The sequence below is a fragment of the Genypterus blacodes genome, unplaced genomic scaffold, assembly GCF_046128005.1.
Source record: "Genypterus blacodes isolate CSIRO-AG114 ecotype Tasmania unplaced genomic scaffold, CSIRO-AGI_Gbla_v1 ptg000048l_1, whole genome shotgun sequence".
Taxonomy (NCBI): domain Eukaryota; kingdom Metazoa; phylum Chordata; class Actinopteri; order Ophidiiformes; family Ophidiidae; genus Genypterus; species Genypterus blacodes.
The window spans coordinates 1,148,651-1,172,500 of NW_027466861.1; the positions used below are offsets into that span (position 1 = coordinate 1,148,651).

A 23,850-nucleotide genomic window follows, 5' to 3' on the forward strand; every position below is an offset into this window, starting at 1 on the left:
AACTTAACACTTTGGTTAAGTTTTCAGTTGGAGCTTAATTGGCCCCAAGTAGTTTACAGTGATGTTTTCATTTAGCAGACATTTTATAAAGTGTATCAGCCCAATTTCTATATTTCAACTCAATTTCTTAATTTGTAGACTGGAATGGTTTACTTTGCCTAGGTCCAGGTCTCTATTTTCTATTCTGTGCTGTATTGTTCTCTAGTAAAAGTGTATAATTAAGGCATATTTGTAAATACCATACTGAGTATATGGAGTATAATCAAATCATTCCCTATCAATGTAATCACATCAAATCAGCTTATGGCCAATCATTTACATTAACAACCCTATTTTATCGGACTACAATTCCTTAGGAGTACCATGCATAAAGCTTTAGACTATAGACGTTTCTGACCTCAAAAGTACAGTTTGGTTTATACTCTGCAGCTTCTGATGGTGATCAGACAATCAAACGTGGGGATCTGCTCTGTCTTTACCTGGTAGCTTTTTGTGGGAACGATGTCGCCTGTACAGGAAAGTTGTGCTGGGCCTCATCATCCCTCTTCGCTTGGACCGTGTGTAGAGTTCTATTGTCTCCTTATTATTCATCCCAGGCCACTATTCAGTTCTCCTGCTTCTTAAAACACCTCACGATTTTCTTGGCTGTGGTTTGCCAGAGTTGGGATGAAGGCTGTGGAGTTACAGCCAAAACTGTCAAGGTCACAACAAAGCACGCCGGCCTGTCAGCAAGACATCAATCATGATGTTTGATGTTAAAATAAAATAAAATCATGGTGAGTGGTAAAATAAAGCTAGATTTCCCCCATATATTTCTGTATATGGATTACACTCAGGGGAGGCTCAACACTGTGCTGCTGTTTAAATAGATTGCTGTAAATAAAACAGACTGCAGCTTATTAATATGTTTATATTCATATTGCAGACTCTAAATTCTGTATCTGAATCAGTGGCTTCTCTCTGCCACACACACTCTCACCCATCAAGCCCGGTAAGGGGACAGTTTGGATAAAATCACAAAAAAAATCACAAAATCCTAAAAACAAGCAGGTTTGATATTTAATTTTAAAGCTTTTTTATATAAAAACGACTTAAATATGTATTATAGTAATTTATAAATCAGTTTACAGTAAGCAGACAGAGAAAATCAAATCTTCATATTTTGGAATTTAAAAAGTTGTGTTGCTATGAAGTGTTTGTAAATGTTAACTGTTAAAATTTGTTAAGCCTGTATTCACTGCGTAACTGCTGCTCACACTGTCCCGCACCGTCTCTCTTATGTTCTCTTCAGTCTTCACGAAAATGTTGTGTGGGTTTTCTGCCCGTAGGGTTTGGAGGTGGAACTCCTGAAACGTCGGCCATTGGCTAAGAGTCTGCATACGTTCCCCAGGCACCATTTCAAAATAGAAGAATTCCAGAAGCTGAAACCACCAAAAAGTAAGATTTGCTCCAAGAATACACCACTTCCTGGGTATCGTTCATTTTACTGTCAGAGACAACTTTTGTTCTCCTGCAATCTCGATATCACAAACACGTCGCCGCCTCCTCAAAAGTTGGCCGGACGCACCATCATGGTCGTCTCGGTAGCTACCAGGTTGGGACCCCTCCAGTAGTACCACTTGATGGCGTTGTAGCGGACCACAGTGGACGTGCTGGGGTAGTACATTCCGTTCAGGTTGGAAGGCCCGCAAGCCTCAAACCACCAACCTGCAGGGAGGAAACGTGCCAGAGGGTTTAAGGGGAAAAGTGAGTAACAAATGTATGCAAATGTACAGCTGTAACTCAGCTTAATATTGGTGCAGAGGGGAAATGAAAACACTGCTGGACGTTTACAAGTAGATGGATCATTAGCAAGCAGACTTACACTTTCAGTACATTAAAGTACTCTGAATTATGCCTGTACATTAGGGCAAGTGTGTGGATTAATCAATGAACTGGCTACTTCCTTAATCAGCGTAAAAGGAAGTATGGCAGGTGAGGAAGTGCATGGGCAGAATGTTAACTGGAAAATGGAAAGGGATAGTTACTGTCCTTACCTAGAGAAAGTGCCCCTTTTTTAATGACCCCAAAGGGTCTCATGCCCTCATGAACAGTGTGGAAGGCCGGCACTCAGAGGTGGAGGTCTGCTCTACTCTGGAGCCGGCCGCTTGAAATGAGCAACTATAATTTCATGACTAAAGGTCCGATTTGTACAAAAAGTGACATGAAGGCACTTTACACCTAAAGGTATACAGTAATAGGTGGAACTGTATGTTTTAGTTTTGTTTTCAGTCTCAGTTCACTGTCAGTGTTGCAGGTCTCACGGAAAGAAGGATCTATTAAATGCAGTGCTGACTGTCCGAATGAGCAAAGCCTGAACGTGCTGGTTCTTATTGCCTATAAGCATCTTGAGACCAAGATGGTCTTCTTCCCGTTGTAAACGTCTGGGCGTCGATTAGTTTTGCGTTTGATGTACTTAGATGAGGAGGAGTGATGGAATCTTTGTACCTCCGGATGCGAGCTGTGCACACTGGCAGGTGCAGTGGTCGTTATCTCTGTCCTTGGTGCTGAACGGGGTGTCGGAGAGCGTGAGGCTGCTCTTTCTTCCCGCCATGCCGCTGAAGCCCTCTGCATGGAGACTGGGATTTGGGAAAAGCAGGAAGGATAAAGACAAATGTGTTACTTCAATACTACGTCGAGTATGTCATGTACATAAACTCCATGTAGAACGATCTTGTTTTTTAATTGGGCTGATCTGTGGCAAAATATTAAACTAAGACTTTACAGGAGACAGATGTTAATTCGGTAAAACTGACTACATCTGCAGCAATCTTAAATGTGGAGGGGTGAAGGCCTTTCCTTCGCCACGGCACAACGTTGGGATTCAGCTCGTGCTTTCACATCAAACTCAATTGCGGAGGCGAATTAGAATCATCCGTAGCTGTGGCTTCACTGCCACTCAGGAATCAAAGCTAATGAAGTCATTTATTACCTGTAACACATCATAGACTTTAAGCGTGTGTGCACAACACCTCTCACGGTTTCCCAGGGTCACCGTACATCAATGCAGAAACTAACCTAAAGATCTGCTCGTTATTTCTCCGCCACGCTGTGACTTTTCAAACAACCTACACAGTCGGAAAGCTTTCATTTTCAGAAAATGCTCTGACTCTGAGTTATTATGCATCGTGTGCCAATGTTTCTGTGTGTCAATGCCAGCCTGAGGAGCTTGGATGAGGAGGTCAGGCCTGGCATCTGCCCTCTCCTCTGCCCCGTCATTTTGTCGAGTAAGTGCTGGAATCTCCTCCCTGAGTTATGTGACCCCAGGGCACCATGACTAAATGAAGATTCCTCCTCCTCTTCAATTTGTAAGTCGGCGGGGCAGGTCAGAGGGAGTAAGAAACGGGCAGAGCAGAATGACAGAATGTTGGAGAGGATGGATGGAGAGTGGATGGCTGTTGTACTGTGTAGAGCTCCCCCAATTAAAAACAAAATGATCCCAAATATTCGCCGCACACATCGCTTCATATACACCTACTCCTAATTGTTAATGCCTGAATAATGATTGAATGGTTTCTGTACCTGAGTTGGAAGGGCCTGAAAGAATTTTGCATAGAGTGTATTGGCTGGAAAACCTTTAAAATGGGAAGCATTTTAAACTGGCACTTTTTAAAAACTCAGGAAATATGTATAAATGCTGAAAATAAACCCACACACCTGAAGCTCAAATCCTCTTCCAAATCCTGTAATGTGCTCACTGAGTGAAAATGGGCTATGAAGCTTAAGAATTTTTTTTTTTTTCAGAGAATTTGTTGAAATCCTCATTATATCCTAAGAGGGGTCCATACATGAGTGCTTTGTGAAAACTGTTGTTGAATCTGATCTAGAACAAAAAATATTTTCAGAATGGATACAATAAAAATGTATCACTTGGCAGTTCATTTTTAGGGCAGTTCTGGACTTAGTTGATGAATTTTTATAGGAACGACCAACTTTTGCAACATTGACCACACTCAACACGAGGAGCACAAGAGGGAAAAACAGCAAAAAGCTTTGTCTGTCCCCTCTGATATCTGTTGGAGCATTGCCTTGCTGTGAGAATGGCCACTCTGGGTTACCTCAAACGAGAAAGTGACTTGTCAATGCTGATGATTAATATATGAATAATGTTCCAGAGATGTAGGTGAAGACCTTTGTGTTGCTCGAGGGAGAACCTTGGATGCAGCTCAGAAGGAGGGCTGCCTTGGCTGAGGAGTTGCATAGCAGCGCCGAGCTTTAATATAAACCCACAGACGAAGCCAGCGACCTCAGCATTCAAATAAAGCTGGTACATATTGAACGAGTTAACTGGAACATGATCTCAGAGGTAGCTCCTTTCAGGTGCTTCACTTTAAACACAGTGGCCCACGGCAAAATATGTGAACGCTCCGTCTCACTGTGCTGCTTGTGTAGAACAAACTCTATGCAAATGCAATTTACTGCCTGATTAGGAATCTTGGAGAGCGTTTGCCCTACATGTGACTGTGATTTGTGCTAAAAGGACATCGGCAGGAACCTTCTGCCAACAAGAGACAATTTCAATGAATTTAGACGTAAATCGAATCGCTGCTATCTGGGTTTGTGTTTTATTTCTGTCTATTTCGGAGGCAGCTTGGGTTCAGCACACCCACGCCTAATCTTATTAGTGATCTCGGGGGTTGCCGCGGAGCTTTGTTTGAGTTGTCAGTTTTTCCGACAGGGGCAGGCATTGCTGAGCATTCAGCTCATTCTCTGGTGAATTTAGCGGCCCCTGGGGATTCTCCGGGGGACAACAGTGGCGGAGATGATAGCAAAGAAAAGTGGAGGCGGGAGAGAGAGAAAGTGCCTGCACAGCCTCGGCTAAGCTCATCAGCTAGATTGCCTGCTCTTTAAAGTGGCCCGAGCTGGTCTTTAACTCGAAGGAGAGAGTAAATAGAAAATTAATTTTAACTCACAATAACAGCCTCTATTCTGTCATTACATCTAGAGTTTTACTCCCAAAGGGGAAGGGAAAGATTGAAAAGGTTTAACACGGTGGAAACGATTTCTTCACAACGGAGAAAAAAGCCTCCTAAGAAAACAATTTACCGGTATAGAAGCAAGCTCCAAAATCCGAGAACGTGTGAGAAATTCTGATGATGATGGTCCGAAATCCTAAGTACGTCATTGCAAACATTATCATCTGAGTGTTTGGTACTTTACCTGTAGTTGGCGTCCTCCCCATGGATGAAGAAGCGGTCGTATTGTGAGTAGGCTTCGTTCCCCTCTCTGTCCGTTAGCTGGACGTGCAGACTGTAATCCTGGGAGCTGGTCAGCTTGTGGATGATATCATTCCCCAGCCAGTGTTCCCCAGACGGATCTCCAAAGCCCTGGAATGGATACAAAGAGGGAGAAACAATCGAAAATGAAAACATTTTAACAAGGGGGGATGATTTTACCAGCCATCTGCCAAGTGTTTTATGAATTACATGGAAATAGACCTCAATTTAAGAAGTAACATTTATCATTCTGATGGCTTCTGACAGTCTGAACTGAAATACTTCACTCCCAAAGCTATTGACCAGACAATTGAGACTTTAATTTGTACTAATGTTTCACCCTTACACTGCCTAGAACCGGACTGCTTGAAATGAAGACTTGATTTTCGACCAATGCGTTGTTTGTTTGAACTTTTACCTTGAATTCTGCACTATATCATTTTGCGGCAAAGTGAAAACTCGACATTGACACGACCGCATTACAAAATGTTCTCTCTCACTCTTTGGCATAGTAAACAACACGTAATATAGAATGAATTGCGAAACATCAGAGTGCTTGATTTCATTTTAAAAGCGGTGTATCTGATAGATTTCATATCCACCCACCAGGGAACCATTTTGAAACCACTGCGCTGCTTTAATCTAAATAAAAGACTGTAATTTCTTTACACCCGCCTTAAAACCTCAATTATATCAACATAATTAAGCAATTACAGAACAGACAGAACTGTGGTTACGGTACAACTGGAGGCAGCCAAGTTAAGAGGCGACGTTTACTGGTGGAGGATTGAATGATGAGAAACAAGGGTTAGGGTTAGGGTTAGGGTTCACAAAAGGAAACGTGACGACTGTGACTGAAAGGTGTCACTACGCAAACGAATGATTTCACTCCACGGGAATGACAGATAAAAAACAACGTCCTTGTTTAAAGAGACGGATGAGGAGGAGGAAACAAATGTGGCTTTGTTTGATGAAGTACTTAGAAGGCTGTCGAGTACGAAATGTCACTTCCTGGCAGGTAGATCAACAAGGATCAACAAGGCTGATTTTTGTTATTTACCCTCTGGTAAGAAAAGGGCAAAACTTCAGAGTCAGCCTGCCTGCGACACACACCTTTTCCTCTTTGTGTTCCTCTGTTTTGTCTCAGTGTGGGGGTCCTGGCTTTGTTTGTTGTGAAAATGTACGGCGAGCGCTTTTATCTTTGGACCTGAGTGCAACATTTGATCAACACTGGCCCAGAATTCACTTCAGAGGATATGAATTGTGAAACGGGGCACTGAAGCACTCTAGCGCATACGTTATATCTACACCCCCCCCATGCTCCCACGCCTTAACTGGAGCCAAATGTTTATCATCCACTTGGGAAAATATTGTTCTTGAGAGAGTTTTGAAGCTTTCCTTTTTTCAATCGGCAATCACATCTCTTCCCTCTCCGCATTTTATTTCCATGCTGCCACAATTGATTTGTTGTAGAGGGTGAGAGACAAATTGCCGCTCTGTCCAATCTAACTACCACCCCTTCCCCCCCAGCCCCCCCAACTAGGCTGGCTGATTCATATTGTGGACTGGCAACGAGTGTTTTTCTGTCGTCGCCGCACAAAAGGAATATTGATTCTATTGAGAGAACTTTGTTGCGGGGTTCAGAGGAGCATTATTCAAATGGATCCAACTGAAGTGTATGCCAAAGGTGTGAAAAAAAATTGGCTCTCCTGCGGGTGCCTGGGTGCCTGGGTTCCCGTCATTGTTTGTTTTGTTTTTTTGAAGGGTGGGGGGTATGTATTTTGGAAAAGCTGCTACTTTCATTACCAAAATTTCATTTCGCTCTCATTTGTGATCTTGAGAATGGATGCTAACGGCAGTGTTCTGTGTCCGTGTGTGTGTGTGTGTGTGTGTGTGTGTGTGTGTGTGTGTGTGTGTGTGTGTGTGTGTGTGTGTGGGAGGATGACAGGGATAGAGGGAGCGTGAGCAGGTGCAATAACACAGGGGGGTGTTGTAGAGAACATGAGGGCAGCCAAATACAACAACCGCGGGTCACCGGGGATCACAGGCTCGCCGGTATCCCACGCCTCTCTGTGCCAAACCACCCGTGGACAGTTATTGGAACCTGCTGTCCCATCCCACAATGCTGAGCACGGAATTGCCGATCATCGACCATTTATATGCAAATTATGAGTTTGCTCATTGAAAAGCAAGTGACCGATACGGAGAACTTTAGTTATCGGCTTATTGATGGCCAAAACGACCAAAAATCAAAGAAGGAGTCCAGCTGATGCAGCATTCTGGACTCAAGTCATCATGTCAATGTGTAATCCCTGATCAAATGAAAAGCCAGTCACTGTGAAAATGTGCTTAATCAGTGTGAAAGTGTTTGTGAGGTTGAATATTGAGAATGAGAGAAACCATCAAAGGTTCCCATAGATGTGATTACAGATCTGTGTCAAAGTGATTTGACAGAATTGAATGATGTCTCTGGAAATTTACTTTGTATACACAAGGAATGGAGACTTGTTGCCATTCTTGTACCTGGTTGAACCTCTGCAACGTTCTCATGACATTTGTTGTGGTGTTCCTATAGGCTGAATTCTAGACGTATTCACACTGTGAGATTTTGGTCCTAAAGGTTTAACTGCTAATTACGATGTCTCATAGCTGTCTCAAGTTTCATTCAGCAATCTTGGACTACCGTTTTGGATGCATGACCATTGATGAACAATCTAGAAAACAGTTATACCAATGTACCACTCTTGAGTTTACCATTTTGTAGTCCCTCCACCCGCGATTGAAGTCCTCAGATCCGTCTCTGCGATGCTGCAGCACTGTCCATCCCCCACCTCTGGTCTTCATATCACAGAACACCTGTGGGAGAAAAGAGCATGTTACCGCGACATTTTATTCCTGTTCATTCATTTCAAACCATTTTTGACAGTGATGGCCAATCAATGACGAGCCTTTGTCATAAACTGGGATTTGAGTCAAGATACCCCACCCTACAATTTTCGGAGAGTAGAAAAGGAGAGGTAGAGAGCACAGTGAGGTGATTGCTGCCCTGGAAGCCTCAGAAACAAGGTGGGAGGACAGGGTGTCATGTGACCATAAGAGCCAGGTTGCAGAGGACGACAAACATGTTGAGCGCGTTGTTATACTCAGTAGTGAGACTGGGCAGGTCTTTGGTTTCCACACACTGTTTTTTCTGGTGCTTGGCTGCAAATTTGCTGTACAAACTTAAGTTTGGAGGAACAAATAATGGATTGACTTATTCATCAAGTGACAGAATTTGAAACTGAAACTTTTATTTTAATTAACAGTTAGAATGAGCTCTCACATCAATTTATATGTTCACAGAGTTAGAGACGTACATGACCCTAAATCCTTCAGTAGGATGTGTGAGGGTTTCATCACTTCCTGTTTGCTCCATCTGGTTTCTTCTGTATTGGCTGGAGATTAAATAATGGAGCTGATTTTCGTTAACCCGGGCTTGGCCTTTTTCCGTAACTGAATTGGTAACTGAACTTCCTGTCCACCCACCCGTTCTGGCTGGAATCCTGTGGCGTGGATGCTGGCATGTGAACAGCATCTCAGGGGATCGCATCTGAACTTGTCATTTTCTTGCTAAAAATGAGGTTTTCCACCGCTTTTCCCAGTATAGCATTGGTCAATCAAGCTCAAATTGCAATTTTTTGACGGTCCCTCACCTCAGAATATGATGTGAATATCTCCGGGCACATTAAGGTAATGTTCAGGCAGTGTAAGGCAACATGCAGAATACAAAAAACACAGACTTGAAATTGAATTCTCTGTTTCCTAACTGTGGTCATCAATACTGATTTATTTACACCGCATCCATGCTTTATAATGCTCAAAATGTGCTTAATATTAGGAACCATTTGGGGCCAAATCCATTACAATAAAAGACAGAAGTCCAGACATGTGGAAGATTATTCTGATTTCAAACATATCATGGTTATAATAATTTGCATGGGGCTTTCAGGGGACAGAATAGTTTCTAGGTGTGTGTTTTGAGAGCATTGTGATGAATATGTAGCTCTCTGCTCCCTCACTCTATCATGTGAGCCTCGATGATGACGGGAATAAATGTGTTTGTTGTCAATATCTGCCAGCAACAATACCGTAAGGTTGTGTGTGAGACACCAATTATAAAAGAAGTCTTTCTGATCTGACCTTTTCCAGCACCAGAGACAGACAGACAGCCAGGCAGGCAGATCCATAGATATGTCTGTGTGTCTCATCCAATCGAGTGAGCTCCCTTTCTGCAATGAAAATTGGCCAATTTGTGTCTGCCCCTCTTTGATGCAGCCACCCAGTGTGCCAGCCACAGCGGCGTTAGATGTCGCAGATTGAAAGCGGCAATGATATGAGGCGCTCTAACTCGCTTCAGTGGAAATCTACACTGGCTCCACTTGGCAGGAAACACATGGCAGCGGTGCCAAACAGCTGGCTGCCGCGCTCACAGGAAATGAAGAGGAAAAACAGGGGGTGGAAACAGAGGCAGTAGGAGATGGTGCCAGCCAGCAAGCCTAGAGAGAGCGAGAGAGTTCTGAATAACAAAAAATATTTTCACTGAGCTCTGGGCTGTGGAGAGGTTCGGCGTAGAAGTGTAGCTTTGACTCGGGCCTGCTGTTGTGTGCACCACGGGTGAGTTAGCAACGGCTGGCTACTTCAGGTCAGTGGAGGTGACTCACAAACTATTCTGACTTACGAATTCAGCTGCACGCGCTCACTCACGCTGGAGCTTGCGGGGCTCCTGCTGCTTATTATTGTTGCTCTCTGTAACCCAACGTGGCATTTCCATCAAGGTCTAAGCCAAAAATCCAGCAGAATCCCATTACACCCAACTAATTTGTTTTTCCCCCAGCTTGTTGTGGCGAATAAAAACACAACAGTCCCTCTGAATGTCAAAAGGGGTGAAAAATACTCCAAGAAATATAGTTGAAATGATTCTTTTAATGTTTCAGTGAATTACATGATATTTAGAAGAATTGGCCTTTAAAGCGTTAGTACCTTCACAGTCTGAGTGGAGTTGGGCAGATGGAGGGTATATGTTCCGCTCTCTGTCACGCCAGATCGAAGGATCTCCGCACAGTCCCCGAACGCAGCCGGCTCCTCCTCGACCATACTGGAGATTTCTGCAAGTTAACGTGCACGCGCGTGTTAACACATGGCAGCCTTATGGCGTTTGGACACAAATTTCAACCACATGTGAGTTCCCATGGAAATGAAAATGTTTCCTTTTTATAGCCTGGAAAGCCTGCAGTACATGCGTGTATGTCATGTTTCTACGACTCGAATGTAAAGCTGACATAGTTCATATTTTCGAATCAAAAGGCTGCAATAGATACAAGAATTCCAGATGTATAAACAGCTTTAGACCCACTTTCCAGCTTTTGTCAGCCGGCCTTCAAACTGAAACTCCTGCCACCATTGGATTTGGATCTGGTGGTCAGAAATACATTTTCAGATAGGAGTTATATGCAACTGCCACCATCACCTGGCTGAGATCCTACTGATTCAGTAAAGTACAAACAGTTGTAATGTTTCCTGAATGAGCCCCAGCGCTCAACAAATAAAGATGGAGACATCATCGTTCTCTGTGGGAAGATGTTCAAGGCCAAAGATTCAGATTATAAAAGTCAAGCACATGTGATACGCCAAGTTCGAGAGAAAGGTTTGGCCTCGGAGGAGGTTTGTTATGTAAAAGTTGCATAAAAGCAGTTTTTTTACAGATATGTTAACTGACTTGTCTTGTAGGTTATCCGTGTTTACGTTTGTTGATATATTCAGGTCAGTGTGATGTCTTTCCTGGGCTAATTAAAATGATTTCATTGCGATCTAAACACAGGCCCCCCCCAACCCTTGTGCCTTACCGTTGCAGTGTTTGACCCTTGCCAGCAGCTGTTGAACCGTGTCTGACAGCACGGCCTGTTGTCTCTGTAATAAGGTGCTGTTGTGAGTGGAGCTGCCCAGTTCGCCCTGCAGCTGACTGACCAGGCCGCTCTGCTTCTCCAGAAGCTCCTGAACCTGCAGCTTTTCGCTCTGCAGACCCTGCAGCTCCCTGCCGTACCGAGCCTCCAGCGCTAAGAGCCTCTGTTCCAAAAAACTGACAAAGACATTGCAGAAATCCATCCTGACTTTAGTATTGGGTTTGTTTCTCTGAAAACATTTTTTTCAGTGCATTAGAAAATGAAGATTGTATTGTGTGTGTGTTCTTTTGTTTCTTCTCATTATAGAATCCAAAGTTCCCTGCGTACTTGCATCCAGTGGGTAATTATCAGTATGGGTAAGATAATTGAAGGTCATTAATAAAGCTTCTCTGTCGTCAACTCTCACTAGTGTAACATTTTATGAATTAGCCTGACAATTTGTCTACGAGTGCGCATTTGTATGTGTGCGTGTGTGTGTTTGTGCCACGCCCCCAGCTCCAAATGAACACCATAAATCCCTGCAGGCCAATCTTTACTGCTCTGACTAATGACTGTGCAGCAGCTATTTACTGAAACAATCCAAACGCCCATTGAACAAGCGAGCTACTTTTCAGACCCGTGTACACACACTCACCAGAGGAAACGTATACGTGTCTCACCTGCGGCAAAGGTCTCTGTATGAACCCTGGAATGGAGCTACAATCAATTCAAATCAATTTGTACATCGTTTACATTTGAGATTTGCTTTGAGGCAGAAGAATCGATAAAAGTGGCAAATTTAACAGATTATGCTCCTTTGTGTGTTTTACTTTGAGGATCATTCCTAGTTTAATGGACTGATCCAGCACGGAATTTGTTTAAACAGTCAATGCTTTGACAGAGCCAATATAGCATAGCAGAGCCATTTAAACTGTTATGCTTATGAACTCATGCCAATTATTATTATGATAAGATGTATTGCTATTGGATTACTCTGTCTCTCTGCAATGTACTGCACTTCCTACCACACTCCTTACTAACACTTAACGTGCAATGCTTATGAAAACAAATATTTCTTTCTGGGCTCTTTAGTTGGCAGCATTCCCAGCTGGCTCCAGGCCTTGAAGGATCAGCAGCAGTAGTCCCTCTCACAACCGCTGGAGTCCCTATTTCTGTTTAGCTTCACAGCTGCCTAGCAGCAAATCTACTATGACCCTCGTAATCTCATGCATCCCATCATGCCAGTTGCCCTTGTGATGATGTATTAATTTATTTACATGCCAGAGCCATGTCACCGACATGAAGGACGGGGGGGCCAAAGGGCCAAGCAGGGCCAGATGTGTAACAGGTGGTGGAGCTGGGGCACAGAGTTCCCCCGGTCGCACTTGGTACAGATGGATGGAATGATAAACAGCTGCGTACAAAGAGAGGAAAATAAACACCCTCTCCTCTCACGTCGCCCAACACCCTGTTGGCCATAATTTGACCTCCTGTTACTCGAGAGAAGTATAGGAACCTCCGCTCCTTTCCCCAACACATACTAAAGAATGCACACACACATAGAGAAGGTCCTTTTTCAAATATGGTGTAAGCTTCAGGATGACTTCTTCTCTATCGGCAACGATGCAATTTTCCAGTATGTGGATCGGCAGCAGAGGGAAGGGAACTCATGAAAGCAGATTCATCTTTGTGTCAACTTGAATGTCAGGTTGGTTTTTAGTCAGAGAAAATCCACTAGTGCGCGGTAAGTAGTGAATTCGCACAGCGCTCGTTAGGAACCAGCACAAGCGGACAGAAGTGGAAAACCAGACAAACAAAACACTTCCACCTTCAGAAATCAAAGCCATCAACGGAAAATTGAAAGGCGTTTAAAAACACCACAGCACATGTCAGTGTAACGTCTTCATCATGTCTCCTAAATCGAATACTAATTGTTGCAACCAACACAACAAATCTGCAACTTAAGTTTCCATGGCGTCAGTTGCGCTTAAAATATATTTCCTTGATGTCCTAGCAGCAAACGCACACTGGGAGTCTTATGTTGCCTTTAAACTTGCTGCCCTCAATATATTATCAAGTGTGTGTGTGTATTCACCTGTTTTTATCACTGAGGCGTGAGATCTCTTGGGTCTGCTGCAGAATATGTTTCTCCAGCTGGGTCGTGAAGAGGGTGTACTCGAGCAGCTGAATCTCAAGGCGACTCGTCTGGTTTAACACCTATGGATTAGCAGAAACATAACACTAAATGCGCTTGCACAGGTATGAGAGGTGTTTGGACCGAGGAAAGAATAGATGAATAATTAGAATAACACCAGGGGGGCTCGTTATGCGCATCCTTTGATCTGCAAATTTGAGCCGTATTTATCTCATATGCCGCAGTGACACATTTGTGTTTTGAAGTTGCAGATAAAACAAAAACTTCAACAAAGCAAGCTCTAGTATTTGTACAGCTTGTGATTTTACATCGACTTTGATAAGGGAAAATGAAAGAGCGTGGACCAAAACAGCCCAGCCTGTAAAAACAGCTCCTCTATACGATTGACTACACATCTGTGTTGTGGCGCTGAGCTCCGTGTTTTAATTGGCTTGTTGTCAGACGACTAACTCAACTCACTGTGTCAATCAGAGCCTGTCGAACCAAATACCAGCTGGTTTAAAGCCGCCGTTGCCACCTGTGAGCACGGCTTCTCAGTGGGTTTGCATCTGATTTGCATGTAATTACCTGCTCGTCACGATGTTCCCAAGCGACATCATTTGTTTTAAGTCTGTGGTCGTGACCCCACAGGCTTCTCTCAGCTTTACTCAAATCCTTGGTGACGGCCTCACCTGGGTCTCCACGTCTGTCAGCTTGCGAGTCTGCTCAGCCGACTGGCTGAGGAGGTTGGTTCCCATCTCCAACATGGCAGCTGTTTGGGTGTGGACGGCAGTTCTCTTCATTTCCTCCATCCCGGAGCGCACGTTCTCCTGGATGAAGTTCTCCAGCTGCAAGAGAACAATCAGACACTGGAAATATTAGCCAGGATGTCAGATTTTGTTAAGCTGGAGAAGAAAACTGTGTGATATTGTATAATCTCATATTAGTAAAATATTTTAGTGAGTTTTGCTGTTCAGTGCACCTAGAGTCATGATATTTGTGTGCTGCCTACGCACTGTAATCAATCATACGCTCAGAGAAAGAAACATGGAGAAAAGCCATCATATCTTCCAGCAGGAGTAAAAATAGACTTGCATCCATCTTGGTTCAATAAACAGATTTTGTTATTAATGTGGCCATTTTGAGCTAACGTCATCTGGAAGACAAATTTCCCGGCCGTGAGCGATGGAATTTTGTTCGACGTTTAACGGGCAATGGCCTGTGCCTTGCAATAAAGCAAAGTAAAATATTGAACGGAACGCATTAATATTTATGACTTTTCTCGGGAGAAAAGATCAAACTTCAGTCGTTAAAGCCCATGAATTGAAAATGAAATCTTCAGGAAGAAAGTGTTCAGAATTACCTTGCTAATGAGTGGCTATCCACAAATATCGAACGGAATTCAGATGAGGCTGCGGCTGTTTGTATTCTCTGTAGAAATGCCCGTTAGAGAAAAGAATGGGATTATGATGATGCATGGCCACGAGAGGCTGTTTCCCCCTCTTTCTATGAAGTAGGAAATGAGTCAAGCAAACAAATAGAGATGAATCAGCAATAAGATATTTTCCCTGGTAGTGATCTGTCTCTTTTTGTCTCTCACTCCCTCCTGATTTTCCTTTCTCGCTCCATAAGTCCATCTGTCCCATTTTGCTACCTTGGGACAATAAAGAAAAAAATCAATTCACAGTGAAGGTTACAAAGTGATTACCAAGTGGATTAAAGCCAATTCCAAAGGGAGAACTGGAGATCCTGCATCATAATCAGCTTCATACACTGAAGCCGCTATCCGCTCTTCGCACAAAGCATCCCTATTACCGCCTTCTATGATGGAGCTCAATTCAGTGGTCTTCATACACTCACGGCCAAGGAATGGACTAAACAGAAGAGCTAATTGTAGCTCTGTTACATGCTGCACTAAGCATCACATATGGGATGTAGCACCATTCATTGTGGAAGACAGAAGAAGGATCAGCGATGAGAAAATGGTGAGATATCTGTCGCTTGATGTCTTAATCGTCGAGCCAATAGACACTTTTGTCCTCAGTTCCATTCACAGGCCAGGCGGATCTGCCAGCCGCCTAAGAACGGTCGCTATTACGACACAATAACAGTTATGATTGTGAGGAAGGTGAGAGAGTGTGTTGCGATGATTGATGCCTCACAGCGATGTTGTGTGAATCCACTTTTCATTCGAGCTAAGTGCTGGGTCTGTTAAAGTCAAATCAAAGGTTGAGTTGGAAAAGAGACAACAGAGGAAAATTGAGACCAATGTTTTTAAGACCCGGCGCCCTTTCCTGTTTGCCTGATCTCATTCTGCCACTCAGCGCTGCATACTTTACATCGTTTCATTTCTTTCAGGATACCAGCAGTAATAAATCTGAAACTTGAACAGGGGAGATTGCTCGGCACGTCTCTATGTAGCAGGAGAAAAACTGAGACTGGAAAAATATTTGTATCATTATTTCACACTTGAAATAGGTGCATCATATTTGAAATCAAAAAATGTCACCTTCGGGTGTTTTCAAGTCAATTATTTATTTTTTATTATTTAGCAAATCCGACCTTTATATCCGTCATGTTATAGCCATTTCCTGCAGCCTTGTCTGAGTCAGGAGGCACATCCAGGGGCACTCTCCTCCCCTGGGTAGGAAAGCAGTATTCTTCCCTATGGTCTTTCTGGGAACCTGGAAGTCCTCTTAATCATCCTTTTTTCCTGTTTATTGTGATCATTGATATTTCACAGCCATCAAAAACATGGGCTCATGGAATTCCTTCAGGAGGAATGAGGCTTTCTGGGCCAGGAAATTGGGTCATCTGGGGTAACCAAGCCACCTTGATCACTATGCAATAGTTCAGTATGAGCATAATCTGTGCAGGCTCTTTAAAGCACCAACAAAAACAAGCTCCCATCCCCTCTGCCAACCCCTCAGGGCACAGCAGGAGGCAGAAAGGACTCGGACCAGGGCCGAGTGGAGGTTAGAAGAAAAGCAAACAAACAGCGGTTTCTTCTCGGAAAACCCCAGAGAGGGCATCTGGAACACCCGTCCACTTTGGAGATTCCTTTGCGGAACATGATGGAAATGCACGTTTTGTGTGTGTGTGTGTGTGTGCATGTGTGTATGTGGGTGTGTGTTTTCTTTCAAGGGTCTTTGAGTGGAAAGGGTCACGAAGAATGCCTCGAGCTCTTGGAGTTCTTCCCAAACATTATGCAGATAGCCGCGAGGGTGCTGAAAAAGCCTCGCCACAACGGGTCAAAGGCCAGAATCCTCTCATACACATCTAAAAGTGGCTCTCTGAGGTCGTGATATTTCTGTGGAAATCTTGCTATAACTGCATCACTTTTGGCCCGGGTGGGGCGGGGGTGTAGCTTGTGATGGATTGGTCTCCGTGCACAGATGTGAAGTGAGATATGTGTGTCAGCAGTGTGTTTTGTTGCGACGGAGCCGCATCTCCTCAACTGGCATGACCTCACATTGCAGAGAGAATTTACATGCTGCAACTGTACACAAATTAGCTTTTACGAACAGTATGCAAGCTGTGCACATGAGATAAAGTGTGTTGCCTTAGCTCACTCCCTATTTTTGTCTCTGTCACACACACACACACACACACACACACACACACACACACACACACACACAATGGCCTCATGGGATGCTTCACATGGGAGCTAGGTTCATAGATTGAGCATCAGACAGATCATGCACAGGGGGATTTGGTGTGTGTATGTGTGTTTTCGAGTCAGGGGAGAGTGGGCGAAATAGACAAAGAGTTTGAGATCTGATGGTTGACGATCGACACTTCCCAGGGGCGCTCAGATTGAGCAGAATGAGAGAGGAAACGAGAGGTAAAAGAGTGAGAAAGTGGAGTGACAGGTTTGCATTCACCAATACCCCCATTTTCCATTTCCTGGGTGTAATCAACGTGGCCAATCTAAACACTGGGACAGAATGATTGTTGTACCATACGTTCACACACACAGATGCAGAGGAGAATGGAGAGACGGGCGTAGAGGGACTTGATGAATGTGCAACATTGATTCCGTACGCTGATGACCTTAGCAAAGCAAAACACTATTGTGACGCCGCGTTGGCATCACTTGGTTTGAGTCGGGCATTCATCTGGAAGCACAAAGGTCCAGAAGTGATACTGTAAAATGTGTGACCCACAGATAAGCATGGAAAACTGTACGCTTATTTGTGTTATGTACTGCATAGGGAGTGTAGAATATGGGGGTTACTAGAGACTTTGGCTCACGTATGAGGCGAAACATTAGGCAAGAGTCTCGGTGGACTTGTAGCCTTCTGGGAAACAATAATATAACAGTCTAAGACATATTTGGCACTGTCGATATTAGCAAACTTTGTTTTCATCGTCTCGCCTGTCATGCAAGAGGGAATTCCGTCATCCCAGCGGTCTTAAATACAGACACGCTAAACACATACATGTAATACATTCTAGCACGCTATCATGGAAACATATGCATCCATGCATCCGGGACGTCCCCGATGACCTCTGAACGTATCTATGATGAAGGTTCGTCAACAGATGTTTTTGCGTAGGGTCGATGCGTGCATTTATCAGCGTTTCACTCGAAGGTCTACAAGCATGTCTAGGTTTTGGGTTTAACGCTAGCAAATGTTTAAAATGTGGCAAAAAAAGAAAATCTGAATTGTGTAGAACCGTATTAAACTCAGGCAATGTCATTTCTGTGAAAAGGTTTGAACTCCAACTATCAAGAGAGGAAACCACAAAATCAACACTGGGCACGGTGTCCTCGCTCCTTCGTGCTTCCAAACCAGATCCCTGACAGCTTTTTGTACGTTTTGTAAGCTTTTTTTAGATGTTTGGCATTCACTTATCAGGCTGCAGACCTGTAGTCAAAGGAGTCATGGAACATAAGCCATGGAAAATGTGGAAATGCCTCTAAAAGCTACTCTATCAGGTCCTTGCTGCCCTGTACTTCTTCATGGATTGCTATCCTACAGTAACTTTTGTCCATACTGATGAGGTGTAATGTTTACAAGTACAAGCACAAGTACACAAAGTAATTGTAAGGAAAAATATTACCCAAAGAAAATTGCTTATAAAAGGCAATCCAGACAATTACTGAACGGGTCCCTTCAAAGGCCATCCAGCAACCAAAAACATCAGTGACCCAGTTTGGGCATAATTTAGCCCTGGAAAAACATTTTGTGAAATTGCTTTGTAGGGGCACAAAGATGAAACGTAGTAACCACCATAATGTTGCTTCAGTCAGCCATTAAATCTGGAAAAGAGCTCAATAAATGTTGAACATATTGCGTAACATTGTTGGTCCTGTGATCAGTCCCAATCAAGCGACCCGTCCCTCTGTCCGGTTTACCTTTATTGTTATCCATTGAATGTGTTATTGTCAAGCCTATAAACCTGAAAATGTGATATCTACCATTTCTTTCAAGCATTTTCTATTTATGGAAATACTTGCACCTACTATGACAGCAGGAGGTATGTGAAAGATTGTGTGAAAGACAGAGACGCAAAAAGAATCTGGTTTACTCATTACTACTACCTTCTGCAGCCACATGGTGTTGTTCTCCATGGCGCTCTCCAGGCTCTCAAGCTTCCTGTCCTGCCAGGAAGGCCTCTCCTTCTGCTTGCGTTGGCCCGCGTCGGGTTCAGCCTGGGTTGGCGAGTCCCTCTGAAGGGTGTTGGTGACCTGGAAGTCCTTCAACGGCTGGCAGTGCTCCACCTCGGGCAGGACGAAGGTGTAGCTGCAGGGGCCGTGCTGCACGTGGTGCTGTTGGCGCTCCGAGCCGGCGGTGGCCAGCAGGTGGGCCAAGTAGGTGAGGGCCAGGGCCAGCAGGCGGCCCATGTCAGGGGAAGAGAGGAAGGAGGACCTGACAGAGTGCTCCGTCTCCTGGCCAATTGTCCCTCAACTCTCAGACTCGGTCTTCTTCCTGTCTTCTCCGTCCAACTCCTGCTGCTCCCGTCTCTGTTTGATCCCTGTCTCCTCTTCTGCCTTGGCTGACACTCCTCTCCCTGCTGCATCCGGATGTCTTCCTGTCTTCCCAGCTCCTGCTCGGCCAGTGTTCCTCGTGAGGGTAGACGGTAAACACACACGTGCGCACACAGTCACTCAGGCATGCACGCACACATACAGGAAGAGGGGATCGCCTCGTGTTGTAGCCCTGATGTCCAGCCCGAGCAGCTCAGTCCAGGAAAACGAGCGCAGGCTTCCCATCCACAATTTATCTCTCTTCTGGAAAGTTTCTCTCCTCACTGCCGTTTTTTCATGCGGCAGGCAGCAGGAGAAGCGAGAGGAGGGGTGAGAGTGGAGCGCGGCCCGCTTCAGGATGTTGGCTGAAGTGGTAAAGCTCTTGAAGTGGAGACAGAGAGAGGGAGAGAGAGAGGGAGAGAGAGGGGGGGGAGAGGTGTGCCTCTCCGCACACACACACACACACACACACCTCCTTAGAGGTATGTGTGTGTGTGTTTAGCCACCATTCCCCTTTTTAATCTCTCCCTCCTCTCACTCCTGTTTGCAGGGGTTTGAAGAGGAGGCTGCCAAAATATGCGCCGCTCACTGTAACAGCAAGAACTTTCTCTTTTTGTTCTTTTTTAGTTATTTTCTCTCCCTTCCATTCTCTCTGCCTCTCTCCCTCTCTGGCACACACTCTCTCTCTCTCTCTCACTCTCTTTCTCTCTCTCGCTCTCTCTCACAACTCCATCATTTTCCATTCCCAATCGCTTTCACTACTTTCTTATCTCGCTCCCAGCTAAACGATTGAATCCTCATTCACTGTAAGGACTGTCCAGTTCAATCGGCGTCAGGACGGACGTGGCGACAGCAGCAGCACCTATTTGCGCTCTTTCCCATTACCTTTCAGTATGATTCTGATTAAGCACCACTCACCCAAACAAACAAGACTCAAAGGATAACTAGACAAGAAGGAAGTTGCCCTGTCACACACCCGATACGACAGCCGTTTGTTTTCTTCCTGTGATCAATACTCCCAATGAGAAACGCTCCATATTAGACTTTCAAATGAAGTCTGTTTCCTCCTAGTCTCTCTGCGTTTGGTTTTTGCCTGTGGATTAGCTGGTTCTTGCCAGAAGAGCCCTCGAATGTTTCTCATGCACTCCCGAGTCCTTATCTCCCGGGGGTGATGAGCATTCCACAGTGCCACCCTTGTGTGGACGCCTAATGACCGAGCGGCTTTAAAACCCAATGTGTGGCCGCGTCACTCAGCATGCTAATGACTCGGATTCAGTTCATGTAGTCGCTGAACTCAACTGATCAAAACATGACACGTGCCTTCAACTAATAACTTCTATTTTATCTCATTTTCGTACTGTCCCAGTGATTGGATGCCTCGGGAGGGAGTCGCACAGTTTCCCTCTGGATGTGACGTCCCTATAGTATCTGAGAACTCTTCTAGACCTCTGTTTTGTGTCCGTGGAGATCTTTCCCACAGAAAACGCTGCCGTTTTTTATGTGAAACATATTTTGGGCTCTGTCTCTCGTTTGTATATGAGGTGAAAATGGAAGATGGATACAGAGAGTTTATTGGGTAACCTTATACTCAGCACACAGCGAGGATCCCAAACATATCCGGAGGGAGACGTCTGAACGCTGTTCCACCCCCCAGCGGGCCTCGATAGAGAGCATAAAAAGAGCTCGTTCACATTTTATTGCACTTAGTTTTTCATAAGAAGACAGGCCAGAGATGAGGATGGGATTAGATCTTTTTTTGGCAGAGGCAGAAGAGTGAGCTGAAGTAAACCGAGCGACGATCTAAGAGGCATCGCCGCAATTGCTTATGGAAACGTCTGGAGAAAGCAAACTGTCTCTGCTCTGTTGTGTGTCCAGAAATCATCGCAGTAAATATTTAAACTCACACTGCCTGTAGTTACACAACAGGATACAAGTGTCATTGAGAAATCTTCGTCCCCGCGTGCTGACTGTTGTCTGGTGTTCTTCCATGAAGCAGCTCCACACACACGAGGCCTGTGTGTACTGTGTGATCATTATACAGGAAGGACACGTCAGGCGTGAAATGAACTGATTGAAGCTCTCTAATTTGGAACAATCTAGAATCTGATGCTTTTTTAAAGACTTCCATAATTATGTTAATACCATTGCAACATACAAAACAAATATAAGTCCTTATCGAATACAGAATATATAATTTGTTGATATTTCTCAAGATTGTTTTGCAAGTTGGTGGAATCACTGAGAGTTATTTTTTTTAAATAGCATAGCAAAAAAACAAGATCATGGTCAGTTTCAACTCTGAAACAATAATTAAAGTCACATACTCGTGAAAATACACTTAAGCTGATGATTCCTATTTTTAGATTTGCCCTTGAAATTTGAAGGAAACGTGTTCCAAGTAATTTCTGTTGTTTAGTGTGATGTAAACAGAAACAGCATGTGGCTCGTAAATGTGCTGCTGCTTTAGCTCACTCTCTCTCTCTCTCTCTCTTTCAGTCTCTCTCTTTCTATCCCTCTCCCTTTCTCCGTCTCTCTCTCTCTTTCCATCTCTCTTTCTCCCTCTCAATCGCTCTCTCTTTCCATCTCTCTCCCTCTCGGGGGAACGCAGGGTTGTTTAGCTTCGTGTCTCCTGTCCAGCCGAGGTATTTCCCCCTCGCTCCCTGATGGCCCGGGATCAAACCACCCGCTGAATTTGAAGGTGACTCCCCAGCCTCCCCTCCCTCCGCTCTGGGTACGACGTACTCCTTCCTCCTCTGCACCACTTGTTACCCAACCCCAGGCCCGGAGAAATGTACGTGACAGTGATCGTCTGAGACACACACACACACACATTTTCAAAGATGCTTTTCAAAACTTTCTCCTATTCTGAGTGATGCAATAATGGAATGTGGTAATATGCAAATAGCAAAAAGCGAAAATACTGACTTCAAACTAACTTCAAAACACACACACACACTCACACTAAACTCTTAAACCCAACACACACATGCTGCTGCTTCCCTGAACATATCCCAGCATGCATCACTCTTCCCAGTCACTTCACTTGAAACCTAGACTGTATTTTGTAACTAACTGTATGTTCAGATTACTTTCAACATCATTTTCCTACTTATTTACTTTGTGAGGAAAACGATGCAATTATTATTAAATTAAATTATTGCTACTTGATGTAGCTTCAGTGTAGTTAGCTACTTCTTAGGAGGACCTTATTAGGAAGCTACAGCTTAGCTTGTAGTAGTCAAGCCTGTAAATTAGTCATAATCAGAGCGAGCATAATTGGCAATAGGCATTCCATTTCCCCGCCAGGTCGACTCCCCTTTTGCGCCGATTCAGCACATTTACATGTCCGCACGCTTTCCCTCCAACTACATCTACGTGCAAACATGCTGATTGTTTTTTTTAGATCAGCGTGTTTTGTCACTGCTCTGAGCCTATCCAGAGTGGCTTTAATGTTATTCTAGCTGAGTGGTTAAACTGGTAATGGGGAGTATCCGCCCTGTGACGCAGTGGGACCCATCACTCCACGCAGAGGTCTAAACCTTCCTCCTGGGCAGGGTGGAGAGACCAAAGAGAGAGAACAGAGCTGCCCCAGATTCTCTTTAAAAGCCCCCTGAGCACCTCCTTTTAAAAGGCCCGTCCCAAACACTTTACACCCTCATCCACTCTCACACACACACAGACGCCGTCACTGGCAAACGGCCATCTGTTTAAAATCCATTTGTTAGCCAGTTCGTTATCTGCGCCTCCAGTTTGGTAAATGAGAGAACTCCTAGCTCAGCCTGGCCCGTGACTGTCTGCACTGTGATGATGATGATGATGATGATGATGATGATGGCGGCGTAACTCTGGTGAGATAAAAAAAGAGATCTAAGGGAGCAGTTTTGAAGTGAATATAACGTTTAGCTTCGCTCCTTTGAACTACAATGGAGATGAACTGGGGTGAACCGCGTCTTGCCTGTCAGTCGATGTTTGTCGGAGTGACGCGGGTGCCAAAACTTTAAAAGCACTGATGTGTTCAATCAGTTGGGCAAAGACGCTCTGAGTTGATGTCATCACACACAGACGGCTCCAGAACAAACCAAAGAGTCTCGCTGTAATGTTATTTGAAATGCCACGGAGAGTGATATGCACGCTTATGAGTGTGTATACAAAGATACGCGGCGGTTTGTTTCCACGGAGACTAAACAAACACAGCATTCGGTGGTTTCTCTCCTCATCTTCGCACGGCCTAATCTCACCTTTGCTGACCTTCATATTGCAACCTAAACCCACAACAAAGACGCAGGGCTGCAGAATGAACCAGCGTCCAAATTGAAATCCAAAATCGTAGGAGGCTGCAATTTATTTCAACATACACACACAGCAGAGTACTTTACACACAGTATGGTAAAGTACTCTGCTAAGGTGGTACAAGCAACCATTAACACATATTGTTCTTGAACGCTGAACTGGAATCCCTACAGTTTTGGAATTCTTCTGTCGCAATTAGGGACCGTGGAGAAACTTGAAAGAAACTTGGAATCACTAAACTGTCTGTAGTAATTCCATTAAAAACAAGCAAACATG

General features: G+C 44.4%; 1 protein-coding gene across 1 annotated transcript; it reads right to left on the reverse strand.

Annotated features, from left to right (window-relative positions):
* Positions 1 to 1,005: 1,005 nt before the first annotated feature.
* angpt2b (angiopoietin 2b) lies at positions 1,006 to 19,636 on the reverse strand. The gene is made up of 9 exons (XM_076149909.1): positions 18,859 to 19,636; positions 14,000 to 14,155; positions 13,269 to 13,390; positions 11,138 to 11,370; positions 10,275 to 10,399; positions 8,010 to 8,111; positions 5,200 to 5,366; positions 2,488 to 2,618; positions 1,006 to 1,707 (listed from the first exon to the last, which is right to left on the reverse strand). The coding sequence occupies exons 1-9, from the start codon at positions 19,159 to 19,161 to the stop codon at positions 1,547 to 1,549; spliced, it is 1,500 nt and encodes a 499-aa protein (XP_076006024.1). The 5' UTR covers positions 19,162 to 19,636; the 3' UTR covers positions 1,006 to 1,546.
* Between the last annotated feature and the right edge of the window lie 4,214 nt (positions 19,637 to 23,850).